The sequence below is a fragment of the Anomalospiza imberbis genome, chromosome 6 (assembly GCF_031753505.1).
Source record: "Anomalospiza imberbis isolate Cuckoo-Finch-1a 21T00152 chromosome 6, ASM3175350v1, whole genome shotgun sequence".
In the NCBI taxonomy this organism is placed as follows: Eukaryota; Metazoa; Chordata; class Aves; order Passeriformes; family Viduidae; genus Anomalospiza; species Anomalospiza imberbis.
Window position 1 is genome coordinate 23,349,085 of NC_089686.1, and position 17,149 is coordinate 23,366,233.

The following is a 17,149-nucleotide window of genomic DNA, read 5'->3' on the forward strand; positions in this document are numbered from 1 at the left end:
AGTCTATGGAGTGTTCAAGGTATGGCCCAAATGTGGCATTTGTAATCAAGTAACCTGGCATGGTTCCTCTGTTGGCTCCACTTGGAGCTCAGAGCAGTTGCAGGCTGCATTTTTATTTTTGGCATTGGCTTGCACTTCAGCTCTGGAGACAAGCAGATTGCAGACAGCTCTTTATCACATTTGGCATTTGGAAATCATGATTCTGGCCATTTTATGGATCAGCACTAAGGTCTGATGGATCCAACAATGAGCACAATCTGCAGCTCCTGATGACCACCTGATGACATGCCCTTGAGCAGGGCATGTTTCTGCAGCCTTGCTGGGCCAGGCAGGTGCTGTTCCCATGCTTGGAGAGTTGGACTTCTTCCAGGGAGTCAGTTGCTCACTGCCTAATACATGAGAGCAAAGAAGAGAATTCAACAGAGTGGCAGGTGGCATGTGTGGCACATGTGGCAAGGGAAGGGCATTTAATGTCAGCAGAGAGCTGTGTGGCATGCGAGCAGCCACTTTGGCTAAGGAGCAAATTGGGTCCCAAGAGACTGGTTAAAAAGAACTTGTTAGTTGTCTGTGAGCTTAGAGGGGTTCAGTTACGTATGTGGTGTCTGGCAGCTCCTGAACAGATAAAATTAGAGTTCACAGCCCTCTCCCTCTCTGTTCTCATACAATACATGGCAAGCTGGGAGTCAGCTAGGATGGCTCTGCAGCACTAGCACTGCTTTGGGGGCCAGAAGAAGGAAGATGCCATGGTGGTGGTGTTGGAGTCTGAGCTTGGTGTCATGAAGCAGACAGCTGCTGACTCTGCTGTCCCACGGACTTGCACATCTGTTGCTACAGTTTGTAGTGAGAGGTTCAGAGAAATCTTGGCCAGCCACTGGCACATATGTCAAGTGGAGCAGGCAGCTGGAGCTACCACTGCAACATGGCACAGGTGAGAGCCCAAAATAAGAGTCATGTGGGCTCTGTGAGAGCTTCTTAGTCACTGTGGTGAGGGACAGGGCTGGCACTTGAGTTCTGGACTGACATGACTCTTGGCATGTGCCAATGACAGAGTATAATTTGCAGCAGGGAGCCTGACACATGTTCCTAGCCCTGCAGCCCCACTTTGTGGGTGCTGTTTGTGCCCTCCCACACAAAGGCAAAGCGTGTAATCAGTGACACTCTGCCAACGGCAGCTCTAGAGCTCTTGAAGGGGAAGAAAGATTTGGATGACTTGCACCTTGATGCCTCTGTGATGGTCCAGGTGCCTGTGTCTTGTGTCCCATCTTGCATGACATCTGGCTGTAGGTGTCTGTGGATCTGGCACAAAGGCACTGAGCAGTCAGTCTTGTGGCCTTCATGGTACACAGATTCTGCTTGGCTCTCCCAAGAAGGTCTTATGCCTGTGGGAGGCTGGCAGCTGCTTCTCCTGTGCAGGAGAACTTCCCTTGCCTTCCATCACATGCTGGGGAGCATGGGCTGCAGACTTCATGGTCTCCCTCATTTGAATGGGAGGTAGAAGGCTCTGCTGAAGACACCAGCAGGACGGACAGCAGGCAAGTTTCAGTCGTATTTCTGCTGCCCCTGGAGATAATAAACTGAGCCAAGATTTATGGACCTAATGTGGGTGGGCTTGAAGTCAGGTACCTTGTATGGTGTGGTTTTCCCCCTCCTCCCTGAGTCTTAACAGAGCTGTCTTCCTCGTCAGCATGTTTGTGAGCTAATTGATAATAAACTTGAGCGCTCTCTAAGCAATACCTCTCCTGTGCTCCGGGGTCTGCCGACTGAGCCATGAATCCTTTCTGCCTGCTGAGGAACCTATTTGGAATCCAAGAAAGGGGAAGTTTCTGGTTTGCAGTCAATTTACCGCTTTCCAAGGCTGGCTGCTTCTCTTTCCCCCATACACACAGATGCTGGTGTTAAGGCTGCCCATTCTTCTGTTATGCTTTAGTGGAAAATCAGCAACTGCTGAGCATTACAAAGAGGGAAGTGAATCACTGATTTTGGTCCCTGTGGCCCCAAGCAGGGAGGGCATCTTGCCAGAGGGAAAGACAGATGGACAAGACAGACACCAAGTATATTGTTCAGCATTTAAAATCCAGGGGAGAACCTGTCTGTTGCCCTGGCAGGTTATCAGGGGCTGAGCATGACTCAGGCCCTGTCCTGGCTGAGCCCACTCATCTTGGAGATGCACATGCAGGCTGCAGTCTGGAGTAGCTGGGGTGGACTTACCAGTGCTGCAGTGGCTGCCCTCCGTGGGACTCTGCTCCCAGCCCCAAGGGCAGCACGTGTCCTTTCTGGGTACCTGGAGGCAGCAACTGTATCCCAAGCAGCAAGCTGGTTATATTTGAAGAGATGGAGATTGTTGGGCCCTGAGACGGGGTTTTCTGGACCCTGGGAAGATAGTTTCTTCTCTGAGAGCTGCTTATCTTCAGATTTGTTTTGGCCGGTGCTATTGTTGCCCTTCTGAGAATTGCTCCTTAGGTTTCAATAGTCTCTGTCATCTCTCCCTGATATTCAGCATGAACATCAGAAGATTTGTTTCCAGCTGGAAGAGTAAATTTCCAATCTTCATCTCTCCAGCCCTTGCCTTGTCTGGGGTTAGTGCCCCTCCCTGCTGACCACACTGCCCAGGACTCACTCTCTCCACAGTGCCTCAAGCCATCCACCCTGCTGTGGTCTGTCAGGCTTTGGCTGGGGAGAGGGTGAGGCAGGCTGGATGAAAAACCAGTAATACTCTTGTGGTACTTGGCTCTGCATTTCCTTTACACAAATAGAAAAAAAACCCCACCGTTTCCCAGCTCACTAGCAATCTGGCCAAAGTCAACAGCTGGATGAAGAGCAGCCGATAGAAGCTAAATCCAGGAAAGACTGAGGTGTTGCTGCTGGGGAGAGGGAAGTGCTTTGAAGAGTTTGCCACCTTTGCCTCAGCTCCAAGGAGGATGCCTGGTGTTAAGTCACTAAGAGAACAGTTTGCCCACCTGTATTCCCTCTGGCTTTTGCTTACCCAGAGAACTATGATCATCAGAAGTGATCAGAGATTTGAAAATGCTTTCTGTATCCAATGGGTTAGGAAAACAGTATTGTTTTCTGGATACCTCAGTCTCAGTGATTTAGACTTGGTTATTGTGACTCTGCAGATCTAATTTTGAAATTGCAGGCTTTAAAAAAACCCTGTGGTTGATTCAGAAAACAGAGATCCTCCTATCCATCCATCTGTGCAGTTTCTGTGAGTCTGCCAGCTCAGTCCTCAGTGGAGTGACAGGAAATCACTCACCTGCTCTGTTCAGAGAACAGGCACTTTGTAGGTTCATCTGGGACTGGCAGGAGAGCCACGATATCCAGAGCATACAATATTTTTGGACCTTCTCTACCCTGATAAGACTAAAGTAAATATAGAGCAGAGTGCAAGTGGTACCAAAATTCATTGAAAATAAAATGTTTACACACAAAAGTGCTGTGGCGATGTGTGGGATCCCTTGCTGAATGAAATACAAGTGTTATTTGGGTCCTGCAGGGATATGTAGCACTAAAATGTAGGGGACCAGACCTCCCTTAGTTCTCTTGACTTCTAGCCTGTGTCCTCAGGCTTATAGAGAATCCAGGCCATTGACCTGCACCTCAGGGCAGCTAAAAGTGCTTGTTGGATAGTTTTGAACTGTTGCAAATATGGGTCAGTCTGTCTGCACAGCTCCTTCCCATCCCAAATCTCTTAATTTTGATAAGCACCTAATACCTATAGCTATTTCCACGTGAAGGTGACTGAGGTCTCTCAGCTCTCAGCTGGACCTTTCAGCTGGTAGAAATCAGCAGGAGCGCACACATCCATGCTTCTGGAAGGAGAACTCTGCTCCCTTTGCCTTCCCTTCTTGCCCCATGTTCTGTCCTGGACCACTGCTACTGTGAGCTCCAGAGGCAGGTGCTACAGGACAGCCCAGAAGGAGAGGTGTCCTAGGAGTCTGCATGCTCATTTTGCCCTACAGACAAACACAGAGAAAGTTGTCAGCAGCTCTGATGGATGAAGAGCAGACAGTTGTCTGTAAAAGAAGAGACCACTGCCTCTTTGCAGAGATCTGTGCTGGCCATGTGCTTGGATGAAGGAGTGGAAGTGAGCAATACCATGCTGAGGGAGGCTGTAAGACTGAATGAATATGAGGCCCTCGGACTTTAAGTGACTGGAACATATTGCTTGAAGTGTCAAACTCCTCTGCCTCTTCATTGCCTCTTCTCAAGCAGGTGGAGTCATGGAGTATGGTAACACAAGCTCCACACTCTGCTAATTTGGAGCTACCCCATCTGTTTCCCATCCTAGGACAGCCACACCAATGAGAGAACCTGTGGCGGTGCAGATCCCTGGGAACTGGCCAAGCTCTGGCCCTATGTTTATTAAGATCCATCAAATGGATGGGGTTTGCTAATGGCTTCTGATCAGATCTGTACTGCTCTGGTGAGCTCAGGTGTATTTCCTGAGACACTTCAAGGAAGCCAGTCCCCCCAAAATGGACTCACTCTGAAGGTTTGGAGGGAAAAACTCTGTTTTGTTTTCCCTGACCATGAGCCAGCTGCTCAGCATGACAAATTGAGATGGAAAGATGCCTTTTGCCATTGACTTCTGTAGCCCAGACTTGAATGGTATTACTCAATTCAGTCCACAAATCCCAGTGCTCATCCGCCTAGAATAGAACCAAATAAACAAATTAATTTAAAGCAAATCTGACCCCCCCACACACCTCCTCCCTGCTTCAGCTCACAGTGGAATGCTTTGCCAATGGGATCTCAGTAGGATGACTTTTCCTCAAGTGTTGCAAACCGTAATGTTCCTACTCTGTTTTTCCTTTGTGAAGTTGGCACTGCCCCTTGTAGTATGGTCATGTAATCCCTTTTTCTTTGGAACTGAAATGCTAATGATTATTGTATTTAAAGCCCTTCACATGATGTTGTTGTGGGGTTTTGTGGGTTTTGTTACAAAATGTGGTAATCCTGGGAATGACGAGATGTTCCTAAAGATAAACGGTGAAGTTCCTTTGGGCAGGCAGTGCGTAGAGCCCAGCCAAGCTCTGCTACTTGCACATAGCATGCTCCCTTTTCTCAAGGGTAGACATGATGTGAGGGTTTTCAAGGAGAAGAGCTGATATCTCCCTGTGTTATGCTACCTGTCACCTTTACCCAGTGACTCTTCAGATCTCAGGGCCAGCACTAAGACAGTCACTGGTGTTTGGGGGAATGCACTTCTTTTCCTCAGAGTGCTTCCATCTCTGCAGTAAAAGACCTTGGAATCCCAGACATGTTCACCCATAGGACTGTGCTTGGATCTCATGAGAGATCAGTGAACAAATGTGCCTGAGCTTCCAGGGCTTGGTAGCTCCTCCCTAGCCTCCCTAGAGTTCCATATGGCTTTTCCTTTGTTGCTAACAAAACTAGCAGTAGCATACCAGGTGACAAAGCAGTACATAACAGGCACCAGAAGTTCCTTTTCTGGCTGCAGGGCTGAATTAGTAGCTCAGAAATTTGTAGGCAGGTCATGCCTGGCTGCCCGGGCCATCTGGGGTTGGTGGTACTCTGCAGAATCTCAGGGGAGCTTCTGAAAGGGACTGAGGCAGAACTGAAATAAGGTTCACTTCTCTTTAATTATTCTGGCTAGCCTTGCTGATTATTGAAAAACAAGCATTATTTGCTGTCCTCATCTCAGTATAGATCTTGATTTTAACAAGACAAGAAATATTTTTGTCAGCACACTCTCCTCTCCTGAAGAGGTTGTATCGGGAGTTTGGGAATCCACTGCTGAGGTTTTTGCAGAAAGAAGACAGCTATACTGCTGCATGTAGGCATGCTTTCTAGTAAGAAATCATTTGGCTTCAGTTTGCAGATGTTGTTAGCTCTTTACACCTGGCATTTTGTAGCTGTGGAGAAACCGGTGCTCTCCAATCAGAGCACCTCTTCATCTTCTTTATCCTAAATTGAAGAGATTGAGTACTTTAGGTTTCTTACAGAAAGGCATTTTCACCAGTCCCCCAATTATTCTGTCATATTTTTTCCTGTATTCTCTCCATATTTTTGACATCCCTTAGAAGATGTAACATACTTTACATCACAGCTAGGATGTTATTTTAGCATGTATACACCCTTCTGTGATGAGGACGTGTAGGGAGGCAAAAATACCTCCCTGTTCCTGCAGTGTTTCAATGTCCTAATGTCAGGGCATTGAACTGACAGTTCATATTTAATTGCTTGTCATTAGCCCTGAAATCTTTTCTGAATTGCTGTTTTCCAGGATCATCTCCAACTATCTGCAGCTGCTGCCTGCATTCCTTCTTCCTAGAAGTGTAATCCTGCATTTGGCTCTATTAAAATCCCATGTTGCTTGGATGTATTTACCCTCCACAGAGATCCAAACTGCTCTGTGTGATTGCTCTGTTCTCATCACGATACACCACATTGCAAATTTTTGTGTCAGCAGCATACATTATCAATGTTGATTGTATGTTTATTTAGAAATAAAAATATTTATTTCCAGATGAAATTCTTGAATCGTGCCAGGCCTCATACTGATCACCCTGGAACCCATCTAATTCCCTCCCCAGTGACAACTACTTCTTGTGTTCTGTTTCACAGCCAGTTTGTTATTAATTTTGCATGTGCCTGATTGACATCGTATTGCCTGTTTATTTTTTTATTGAAATAGCATAGGCTCTCAGATGGTTGGTGTGCATGTGCCTAATTCTATCAAATTATGAAAATGGACTCCTTTGATGAGAGTGGTTCTTCACACACCTCCTTGACTTGATGCCACTTTGTATTCCTTTTGTTTAGTTCCCAGTTAATTGACCTGTACGTCATCTTTTCCATTATTCAGGACTGATTTCGGGCTTGCTGGCTGACAGTTACCTTGTGTGTTGTTCTTGACCTGCTTGAATACCAGCACAGCATGAGCTCCCTTTCCACCTCCCCAGATCTTATTGTTATTCCAAGCTATCCAAGGAATGTCTGCAAGGCAGAGCTGCTGTCAGCCAATTCTCATTGAATCACCCAGTCCTGTTTGGTTTAGAAATTTGCTTCCCTGTAGACACTGTAACACATCTCCTGTGCTGACTGTGACAGGGAAGATGGTAAAAACCACAGAATGGGATAGACCTCTTTGGGCACTTTAGCAGGAAATGCCACTCTTTGTCTCAGCCACTTAGTCAGAGATGGATGTGTTGGACAGGGTATGCAGAAGAGTTGTCAGTACTGAAGTTCAGTTACAGAGGCATCCAAGGCTGGGACTCTCAAAGAAACCCAAGCAGCATGTGGGCAGCCAACTTATTTTGGCCATTGGCTGTACCAAGCCTTTTTCCTTGCAGGTAGTGCAGGTGAGAGTGAGATACTTTTGTTGAAAAGCAGAGTACCCTCTTGGAGGCTTAATCCTGCAGTCAGGAAATGGGAGCAAGTGCAGTAGATCAAGATCTTTAACACAAAGAGCTCTGCCTTGTGGTCTTCATGGCTTTATAAAAGAGTGTGTACGAGATGTGACCTTGAGAGCTGGATGGCTTCTCTATGCTTAGTCCCTCGAGAGTACCAAAAGCCATAAATGCAGTTAGTGCAGAAAGTTGTAACTGCTCTTACAGACTTCAGTTCTTGGTCATTCTCTCTTGTTTGTGACTCTCATGGGCCAAGCTTTGTGTATTTGCTTTTTGTGTATTTGCTGGCCTCTTCTCTGTCTTACTGTGTTTTTAGTGCTTGTTTGGGGCTGGGAAGGCAGGTCCTGAGAAAACTTCCACCATAAGAACAAGTGTATTTGGAGCTGTTTATGTTTGTTATGGTCAAGGAACAGACCTTGAGTGTGATGGGCAGAAGTTCTTCAAGGCAGCTGAAGCATCCCTGTGGAAGGACAGCCTGATGTGATGGTACAGAGAGGGTGTCTTGGTGAATATTGTGTCCTGCAAGGCTCAGGACATGGGGCATGGTTCCTAGAGAGAAACAGTGTGCCATGGTGATGACTGAAAGTAGGGGAGGAATGGGATCCTGCACAGGTAGATAAATCTCTGTGTCCAGGTGGCAGCTCAGGCAGCTTGGCAGCGAATGTTGCTGTAAGGTACATTGGTGGACAGGCACTGTGGGTTAGTCCACATTGTTGGACAGGCACTTGTGAGGCATATTGGTTCATCTTTTCTCTTCTACAGGATTCAGAGCAGAATTGGCTCTCCTGTCTCCCCTCAGCACACAGGGTCATCAAGGACTGTCCGGCGCTACCCAGCCAGCAATGGCCAACTCACCTCTAATGCGCTCCCCAACGGGAATGGACATGAGCAGAGCAGATCTGGCCCACATGCTGTTTCCCAGGAGCACACCTTGTCTGCAAAAGGTAAGGTCTATGGGGCTGTCATTCTTCTGGGGCTTCTTGTTGGGGTCATGGGAAAGGGCAACTCTTTGACTGGGGATCCCCAAGAAACCATGGACTCCTAGGACTGTGCTGCTCAGTGGAATGAAAAGAGAAGGTCAGCATGGGCATTTCTGGGCTTGGCAAAGAAAGGGACCGTACTGAAGGAGGATACATCAGGGAAGAAAAATGCTGATGACTTGAGACAGGAGCCAAGGGATATGACAACTGCATCTCAGAGATGTTGAACATCACCCCAGCACACTGCCCTGAAGAGGAATTGCCTCAGTGTGTAGGAATGGTGTCTTCCAGCTTACTCCTCAGTCTGAGCAGCTCTCAAGGTCAGATTGTGCAACCAACATCTATTTCTTCCCTTTGGCTGCTGCCTTGATGCCTTCTGACATGAGCAGGGATTAGGCTGGGATGCTGGGACATGCAGATGCTGAGCTCAATGCTTTCCCAGCTAGGACAGATGCCAGTTGTCTTCTGCAGCTTGGTTCACTCCTGAAGCCACGATTCCCCAAGGAAGCACCTTGTGGCACCTCAGCCCCTATGAGTAGGGCCATGAACCTGGTTGAAGCTGCAATCTGAAAGTGGGGATTGAAACAGGGAGCGGGGTGAGCACAGCAAGGGCAACACATGATGGTTCCATTGGAGTGGGATGGAAGGCTCTGGTGTCAAGCCAGCTGGTTACACAACAGTTCTGTCTGTTGACCATTTTCCACAAGTCCCAAAGAGCTCTGAGTGTGATTTCCCATCATATAGGAGGATTGTGAGGGACCAGAAGAGGTCCATAGATAGCTGCAGGAGGTCAGGGGACACTTGTAGGGTGACAATGGTTTTCTTAAGATCTGATGCTCTTCTGAATGACACTGTGTTTATGTGGGAAGACTTACAGTGGTTTAAGAGTAGCCAGTCTTCCGACTACTGGTGTGGCTGGAGAAAGAATATTGTTTAAAGTGGAAAAACTCCCTTTATGATGGTTAGTTAGTACATGTGTGTCTCTTCATACTGTTATGCCACTCCAAATGGGAAGCTTGCTGCTTGCCATTGTTCATGTGTTGACAAACTCTTACAGATGCTAGAGCAGAAAACAGGCTGGAGTGAGCAGGGGCAAGGAGAGACAGAATCACAGAATTGCAGTCAGCTAGGTTGGAAAATATCTTTAAGACCGAGTCAAATCAATGATATAACACCACCTTGTCAGCTAGGCCATGGCAATGAGTGCCATATCCAGTCTTTTCTTAAACACCTCCAGGGGTGGTGACTCCACCACCTGGGGGAGGGACATAAACCTCTCTTTGCACTGGGAATGCTTTGGAGCTTGAGCTGCGAATAACAGCTTGAGCTGCAAATAACCACTCCCCTGGCCTGGAGATGCTGTTTCCACTTAGCGCTCTTTTTCTTTCATAGGGGCCAACCTGACAGAGAAGATTAGGAAGATAAAAATTGTCTTCACACCCACCATCTGCAAACAGACGTGCCAGAGTGGGCGCTGCTACAACAGCTGCGAGAAAGGAGACACCACCACTCTCTATAGCCAAGGGGGGCATGACCACGATCCCAAATCTGGCTTCCGCATCTGTGAGCACCCCTATGTCCTCCACCTACTTTCTTGCCTGTCTCCCCACTCTACTCTTCCTGCTTTTTCTGACTTGACAGACTAAGGACTTGGGCTGCTGTAGGGAGGGGAAGCAATGGCTACTTTCAGTGCCTTGGAAGATGTCTTCTGGGGTCTTTGGGGCTTACACTATCTCTACAGAGGAAGACAGACTTTGCCTCATTGCTCTCTTTCCTGGGCAAGCAGATCCTGTTTCTGTCTCACCCTGGGTAGAGGGGATGTATGTGTTTAAGTCAGGCTTGCAGCCAAGCCTCACCACCTCCTTTTCTCAGAGCCAGCTCACTGCTTTAGTTGGCATCCAGTCTTGGGGCTGACTTTCATCACCTAATTTCCTCCTGTTCTCTCCTTTCACTCACATGGCAGCCAGGAGAGCTGGCTGCAGGTTGCAAACTGTTCTTATAAACAGGGCTTGCTGAAACCACTGCTCACTTTTCAGAGCCACTGGGATTGCTCATCAAGTCACTGGGATATCCAGCTGTGGGTTGGTCACATTGTCTTGGAGCGAGCTGGTGGGAGAAACAGGCTAGACTTGTTGGAACTTCTGAGTGCCTCTGTATCACTCAAATTCTTCTAACACTGAGAGAATGAAAAGTCTTGCTGTTGTGGACACTGATGGAAGATTGTGTTCACAGAAATTTCTGCCTAGATCCCAGTTCAAAAATCTGCCTCCTCCCCTTAAACTGGGTGATGGGCTTGAGCAAATGAGCTTGAAACAGGATGGGTGTTCATCCCCTGGGATGAACCTGACAAGCCATCCAGGAATGTGAAGCAGCAGTGTCTCATCTCGTACTGAAATCAGTCAGGATAATCTGTCAAGGAATCCCATGCGTTGCTTGAGTTTAGTTCACATTGAACCCATGCTCTGGGTTGTTCCAAGCATGATGCGGTTATAAAGGACACAACTTTGGTTTCATCTGTGGATGCTTTTTCTGAGCCTGTGCAAATGAATTGCTCCTCACTCTTTTGTCCCACTCCACACTTTCCCCACATGAACTGCTGGCAGGGCCAGGGCTGGATGTGAGACAGGCTCTGAGGATGTGGCTCTCTGCCTGTTCTGTCTGCCTCTCCCATCCTGCTGAGTTCCCTTCTGGGCTAGGAGTAAAAACCCTGCCAAGTGGGGAGGGGGGATTCAGAAGTGAAGAAATTGGGCAGACTTGGGCAGACATATAGCTGCCATGGCTCCAAACCCACTCCAAAAGATCCAAAAGATCCTGCTTTTGGTGTTGTCAGCAACACCACCTCGGCAACCCCTCAGGACATGGGTGCCCCAGCCTGGCTGTGGCCCCAGAGCCCAAGGGAGGGTTTATTTTCTTCAAGCCATGACTCCAGTTGTGAGCAGAGCCTGGGGAAGATGGTGTTGCCCAGCAGGGACCTGAGCCTGCCTCCAGGCTGCAAGTGCTGACCCCAGCCCATTGCTGGACCTGGTCCTTGGGACATCATGGGGTTAGTGCTGTCCAGGTGCAGCTGTCTGGCGTCCTCCAGCTGCCCTTGGCTAGAGCCAATGTCACAGTTTCTCCTCTAAGCAGACCTCTCTCTGCCTTGCAGATTTCTGCCAGATCCCCTGCCTGAATGGAGGGCGCTGCGTGGGCCGGGATGAATGCTGGTGCCCCTCCAACTCCACAGGGAAGTTTTGCCACCTGCCAGCTCCCTCTTTGGAAAAGAAGCAAGGAGGGAGAGGCCCAAAGACCCCAGCTGGCAGCTCCATGAAACACTCCACATATACCCTGCCCTTGTCCAACCAGCTTGGTGAGCATGGCCAATGGCTTCAGACTCCACATTTTACTCCTACTTGTGTGCTCCTGAGATCTTTTCTAACAGGCCTGAGGAAGCCACTACCTCCTTATGCTTGCTGTTTCAGGCCAGGTTGTTAGACAGGAGGTTTCCCTAGTTTCTTGTGGAGATTTTGGTAGGTTGTTTGGTAGTTCTCTTTTTAAGCCAGAGAACTATTTTCTCTTAGATGCAGTCTTCCTCTAGATTTCCTGGTGGGCTCAGTCTACCTCTCCTCCCATTTGACTTTGTTCATGATGATACTCTTTGGGTGCCAAATTGTTACCAGATTGTCACAAAATGTGGTGTAAACTCATCTTCCAGCTTCCCTAAACCCTTCTCTGGTGAACGTCCACATCAACCACCCTCCAGAAGCCATCGTGCAAATTCACCAGGTGGCCAGGGTGCGGGGTGATGCAGAGGCGTCGGAGGAAAACAGTGTGGAGGCAGTCCTGGTGCCCCAGCTGGCTGCTGTGCCCTGGTACACCTATTCCCATGGGAATGGGAATAGCATTGCCACTGAGAGCAGACAGCAACAGCAGAGAGCCCCAGGGCTGCTGGGGAGGTGCTTTCGGGAGGCTCTCCATGGGCAGGTAAGAGGTCATCTGCAAGCGCTGGCATATTTATTGTTCTGGGGTAGGGGAGCGTTGGCTTTTGGGGTATAGGGGGTGGCTTTATTCTGTGAAGCTGTTCAGCGTCAGCATGGGCATCATGCAGGTGTCATGGGCACAGGCAGCAATGTGTTAGTACTTGGGAAGAAAAAATTTCCTTGCTTTGATCCAACAGAGAGACCTCACGGCCTTGCCCTGACCAGGCTGTGCCCTGGGGCAGCACAGCCCAGACTTGATGGCTTTCACACACAGTCTGGTTTTAAAAGGGTGCCCTATTTATAGCAACATTTACAGCCACACTCTGCGATTATTGTAGGAAACGTATAAAACATAGGAAAATTCCTTTCTCTCTCAGACGATAAATGGAAGTCTGATTTCCATGGAACCATGCCTTCCTGGAGAGCTCGACTGGGGCTTGGGAAGCAAATGCACGTGAGGGACTTTCTCACCCCTGTCCCACAGTCATCGTAATTTCTTATTTTGTCTTTCCCCATATGTTTCTCTTGCGTCACTGGAAAAGCATTGGAGGTTTTTGGCACCCACAGGAGCACCTGTGAGCTCCCCCAGAGCAGTTCATGCTCAGAGAGACCCCCAGCCTGGCAAGCTAGGACTCAGCCCTCTCCCCATTGCTCCCCAGCCTTTCTGGGGGGGCTGCTCCCAGTTCCCATCCCATCCTTTAGTCACTCCCATCCAAGTCGTTTCTAGCAGGAAATATGTTGAGCCATTCTCTAGTGCAAAAACAGAGGAAATCAGAACCTGGGGCTGGAAAAGCCCTGCTTCTCTGTGGGGAGACGGCAGTGCTGTGACCTTAGGAGCAGAGGATGATTATGAATGGAGATACTTATGGATGCCTGGAGAGGCTGTAAGAGATGCTCTAGGGGCGGCAGGGGTTACCCTTGCTATGCTCACAGCTCACCCAGCTGGGGTGATGCCGTGCCTGGGAGGGGGTGAGGAGTTCGGCGGGGAGTGCCTGCCTCTCCCGCTCCGCCACAGCCGAGCCGATCGGTATGCGAGTGCTGGGCAGGCGGCCATGCGTGCCTGGACAGGCGCCAGCTCCAGCCTGTGGCCCAGCGGCTCCACTCTAATGGGGAAGCCTGTAATCCAGAGGGCCTTGCCGAGCGTGGGGGGAAAGAGAGACTCATTCAGCAGAGGAAAGTGCCTGAAAACAAGCTCCCTGCCGGGCTGGAGTGGTGCACCCATTTCACAGGCTAATCAGCCAGGCAAGGGGCTGATTCTGGGGCTTTGCCAGGTGATATCATCTCTGGTTCATCTCTGTTCTGTTTGATGGCCCCTTCCCCTCTGAAGGGTGCAATCGAGGAAAGTTCTGACTGCACAACTTTTTACTATCTTAATCCACATCTCTGGTCCTGCTGTGTCCCCGTGCAGAGCTGTGCCAAAAGGGCCGTGCCAGCCTCTGACCCCAGACAGTTGTTCCCTGTGCTGGCTCTGCTGCTGTCCTACCAGCTGGGAACGTTTCCTCTGCATCCCACAGAAGCCTGATCTGCTCCTCTCTCCACAGTGCACCAACCCTCTGCCAGCGCTAACCAAGCTGGAGGATTGCTGCGGCAGTGTGGGGCTCTTTTGGGGCGTGGACCAGTGCCTGGCCTGTCCCCCCCGGCCAGGTGAGTACTGCTGCTGGCCAGGAGCTGGGACACTGTGAGGGACAGCCTGCACCCTTGCTGAGCAAAGAAAACCAGCTGCCTCGTGTAGCTGAGGCAGGGAGCAGAGCTGGGGGTCTTGATACATGGCTCTCCTTGGCCCAAGGTCCTCGGGGATGGGCAGCATGTCCCAGGTGAGTGCAGGGTCATGCCCTAACCCACCAGGGAACAGTGCTCTGGGTTGGGTGCTGGGCCCAGGCTTATGTGGCCAACGGTTCCCACCATGCTAGCCCCATTCAGAGGGAGAAACAGGACAAAAGCGGCCGTAGTTTTAGGAGGTGCAGTTCTAGGTTGGAGAAGGAGGCTGCAGACTTGGCCCTATAGAGTTACGGGCTTGCTCTGGGCCCAACACGGGTTTGGCAGGGGCTCTGGAAATAACACTACATCAAACAATTGGCAGGAGCACACCCGGGGTCCGTTCCAGGGGCATGGGCGTCCAGCTCTGTTTCTGCTGCACTTGGGAGCTGGACAGACTGATCTAGCAGGAGATGGGGATTCCTCATCTGCTCTGCTCAGGGTGCTTCATGACAAGCATGACCCCTTGCACCACGGTCACATCCTGTGTTGCGGTGGAGAAGCCATACAGGAGGACTCCTGGCTGGAGAGGAGGCAGTCCTGTGGGCACAACGGCTCCAGCATCCAGTGCTGACTAGGTGTGGTGCAGGGCAAGATACACTCACCTAGTGGAATGTGCGCAGGGAGCTGCTCACCTCTTCCTTGCCTGTCTGCCTGCCTGCTCAGTCACATCCCTTCTCTGGACCAAAGAACTAAAGAAAACAGACCCCATGGTTCAGAAGACTTTGGACTCCTGAAATACAGTGTAGGTATCCAAGGTAGCAGGTTTTGCAAGCAAGTGTGGTGTTGGTGACTTCTAGCTCTGCTCGGAGTTTTTCCTGCTCGCTTACACACACACTTACACACACATTCCCCAAGAGCTGAATTTGCGTCTCATTATCCTCCCTCAATTCGATTCCTACTCAGCCAGGGGTAGCGCTGACAGGAGCCAAATTCCTTGCAATCACAGACGAGGTTGTCAGCATCCTGGAACCCAGTCCAGATCTTGGGAGCTCTGATTGCTGTCATCTTCCCAAGCTGCATGGCTGAGCTGTGGCCTTGGCCATGCTACTTCTTGCCTGCCCTTACCCATGTGCCAGTCCCAAAAAAGTCTTGAGCATTTGTGGTGTGGGGGTGACCCTGCAGTCTGCAGGTTCAGTACAGATAAGGAAATGCCCTACATAGGCCTCAGCCCCTCTTCTTTGTCCCTGACCTTCACAACCCCAGTCATGGCTTTCTCTTCCCCATCCCACAGCAGTCTCCCTGTTTCTCAACCGTCTTTCTGTGACCCCTCCATTAAAAAGAAGGGGAGCTGCTTAATACTTCAGTTGGGCTGCAGACTGCTGCAAAAACTCTGCACCTCCTTTCTCCTTCTCCATGCCAGGATGCAAAGTGATTGCAGAGAGTGCAGTCAGAGCTGCAGCAGTAATTTGCTCTGCTGGACTTAGAGCTTCAAAATGTGTCTAATTTCAAGCTTCTAAGATGTGAAAACAGACACAAAATACCGCCATGTGCTCCTTGCAGTCAGCCAACCAGTAGAGCAAATGTACTTAAGACATGACTCCTAGCTGCCAGCAGGCTCCACAGCTCACAGCTCAATGCATGCTCTGTGTCCCAGGAGCAGTTGCAACTCAAGGCAAGTTGTCACTGCTGGTCTTCACTGAGTGCACAGATGCTTGTCTGGCTTTGTTTTCACACTAATTCCAGGGATATATGAAAAATGTATCCATGTGGATCTTTTGTATTCCTGTGCCACAATAAATTCTTTCTGGCTTTGGGTGATAAAGTTCCTCCTTGGAGACTTTATGGCTCTTGTGATTTTGGCAGGAATTCAGGCTAGCTGAAGGAGCCATTTTCATCTTGTTCAATGGTATACAAGTACCTTCCTGCTTCATAGGAAGCTCCTGGTAAGGAGCTGTAAGGCAGGCACATGATGGAGGCAGCCTAAGAGAGACCAGGTGTTTTGGAGTGAGAAGCCCAGGTAGATGGCATGCCTTTCTCTGGCATGTCGTCTTCATACACAAGATAGCTAACCCCAGAGTGGAGTCAGCAAAACAGATCTTTCTCAGTGACCTTACTTCTTTAACAGAGCTGCCAAGAACTGTGACCTGTCATTGCCTTGTGCCTTGTCTGCCAGGTTTTCCAGTTCCATGCCAGTGTGAAGGCATTGTTCCATGTACTTCCTGTCTGTAGACCACATCCCACACTCACATTCCTTCTGCCTTCTGGTCTTGCTGGTCTGTATTGTGCTCACTCAAAGTCACTGGGCTGTAGTTCAGTGATCTGGTGTCTCGTGCACAGAGATAACATGTCCAGTGTATGTTTCCAGCTTTCTTCTTAGCATTGTGATCTTCAGAGACAACTCCTTGCTCTCATGTGTTCCAGGGAAGCATGCACCCGAGCAGACTTGACAGCATTGGGAATTTCATTCCAGCAACTAGAGACAGAAATGGCAGAAGCTAGTTCAGTGTAAACACTTACAAACGTACAGAAGTGCAGCCAGGCAAGAGCTAGACAAATGGGGAACTTGTTTGGATTGACTGTCTGCCCGAGACACTGATTGTTAGTAGAGTCTGGATACGTCCGGATGTCTCCATCGTCTGCAGCTTTCATGTTTGGTACGTATTTGTGTGCAGAAAGACATCAGAGAAGATGAATAGGAGGCAGGCATCTGTCTGAGCAAACTTACCATGACCAATCCTCACTATTTTTTATGTTTTGCTCAGCATCAGAAAAGCCAAGGCACTCAAATGCTTTGTCTGCGTCCTAAGGAGACCATGTTAAAAGTGTTCAAAATTAAGGGTTGACCTAGCCAGGAGTCTCTGTAGTGAGTGTTACTTTACTCTTAGATATTTCCTTAGGCCATGCTCAGGCTGTATGGTTTGCTGCTGGGGGGCTGTATATTGTTAAGTGTCTTCAGAGAAGTGGGCACAGAGGTGGGCATTCCAGCAGGCTATAGTAGAAGTTCCTGAGAGCTGCTGTTGCTCATGCAAGTGAGAACTAAAGATAGGACCCCCATGACTTGTCAGAGACAGCCCTGGGAGAAGGGGGAGAGCCCTGGGAGCTGTTGGAGCAAAGGTTGGTTGTTGCCTGATCCATGAAAGAA

At 49.3% G+C, this 17,149-nt stretch overlaps 1 protein-coding gene across 4 annotated transcripts in view; it reads left to right on the plus strand.

The window, feature by feature from the left end:
- Positions 1-17,149, plus strand: part of LTBP2 (latent transforming growth factor beta binding protein 2) — a 72,270-nt gene that overhangs the window by 24,808 nt on the left and 30,313 nt on the right. For all 4 annotated transcript variants that reach the window (XM_068192835.1, XM_068192837.1, XM_068192836.1 and 1 more), the window contains 5 exons: positions 8,136-8,317; positions 9,746-9,916; positions 11,499-11,699; positions 12,045-12,313; positions 13,851-13,953. In XM_068192835.1, coding sequence (XP_068048936.1) covers positions 8,136-8,317; positions 9,746-9,916; positions 11,499-11,699; positions 12,045-12,313; positions 13,851-13,953 — 926 coding nt within the window. The remainder of the gene's footprint in view (positions 1-8,135; positions 8,318-9,745; positions 9,917-11,498; positions 11,700-12,044; positions 12,314-13,850; positions 13,954-17,149) is intronic.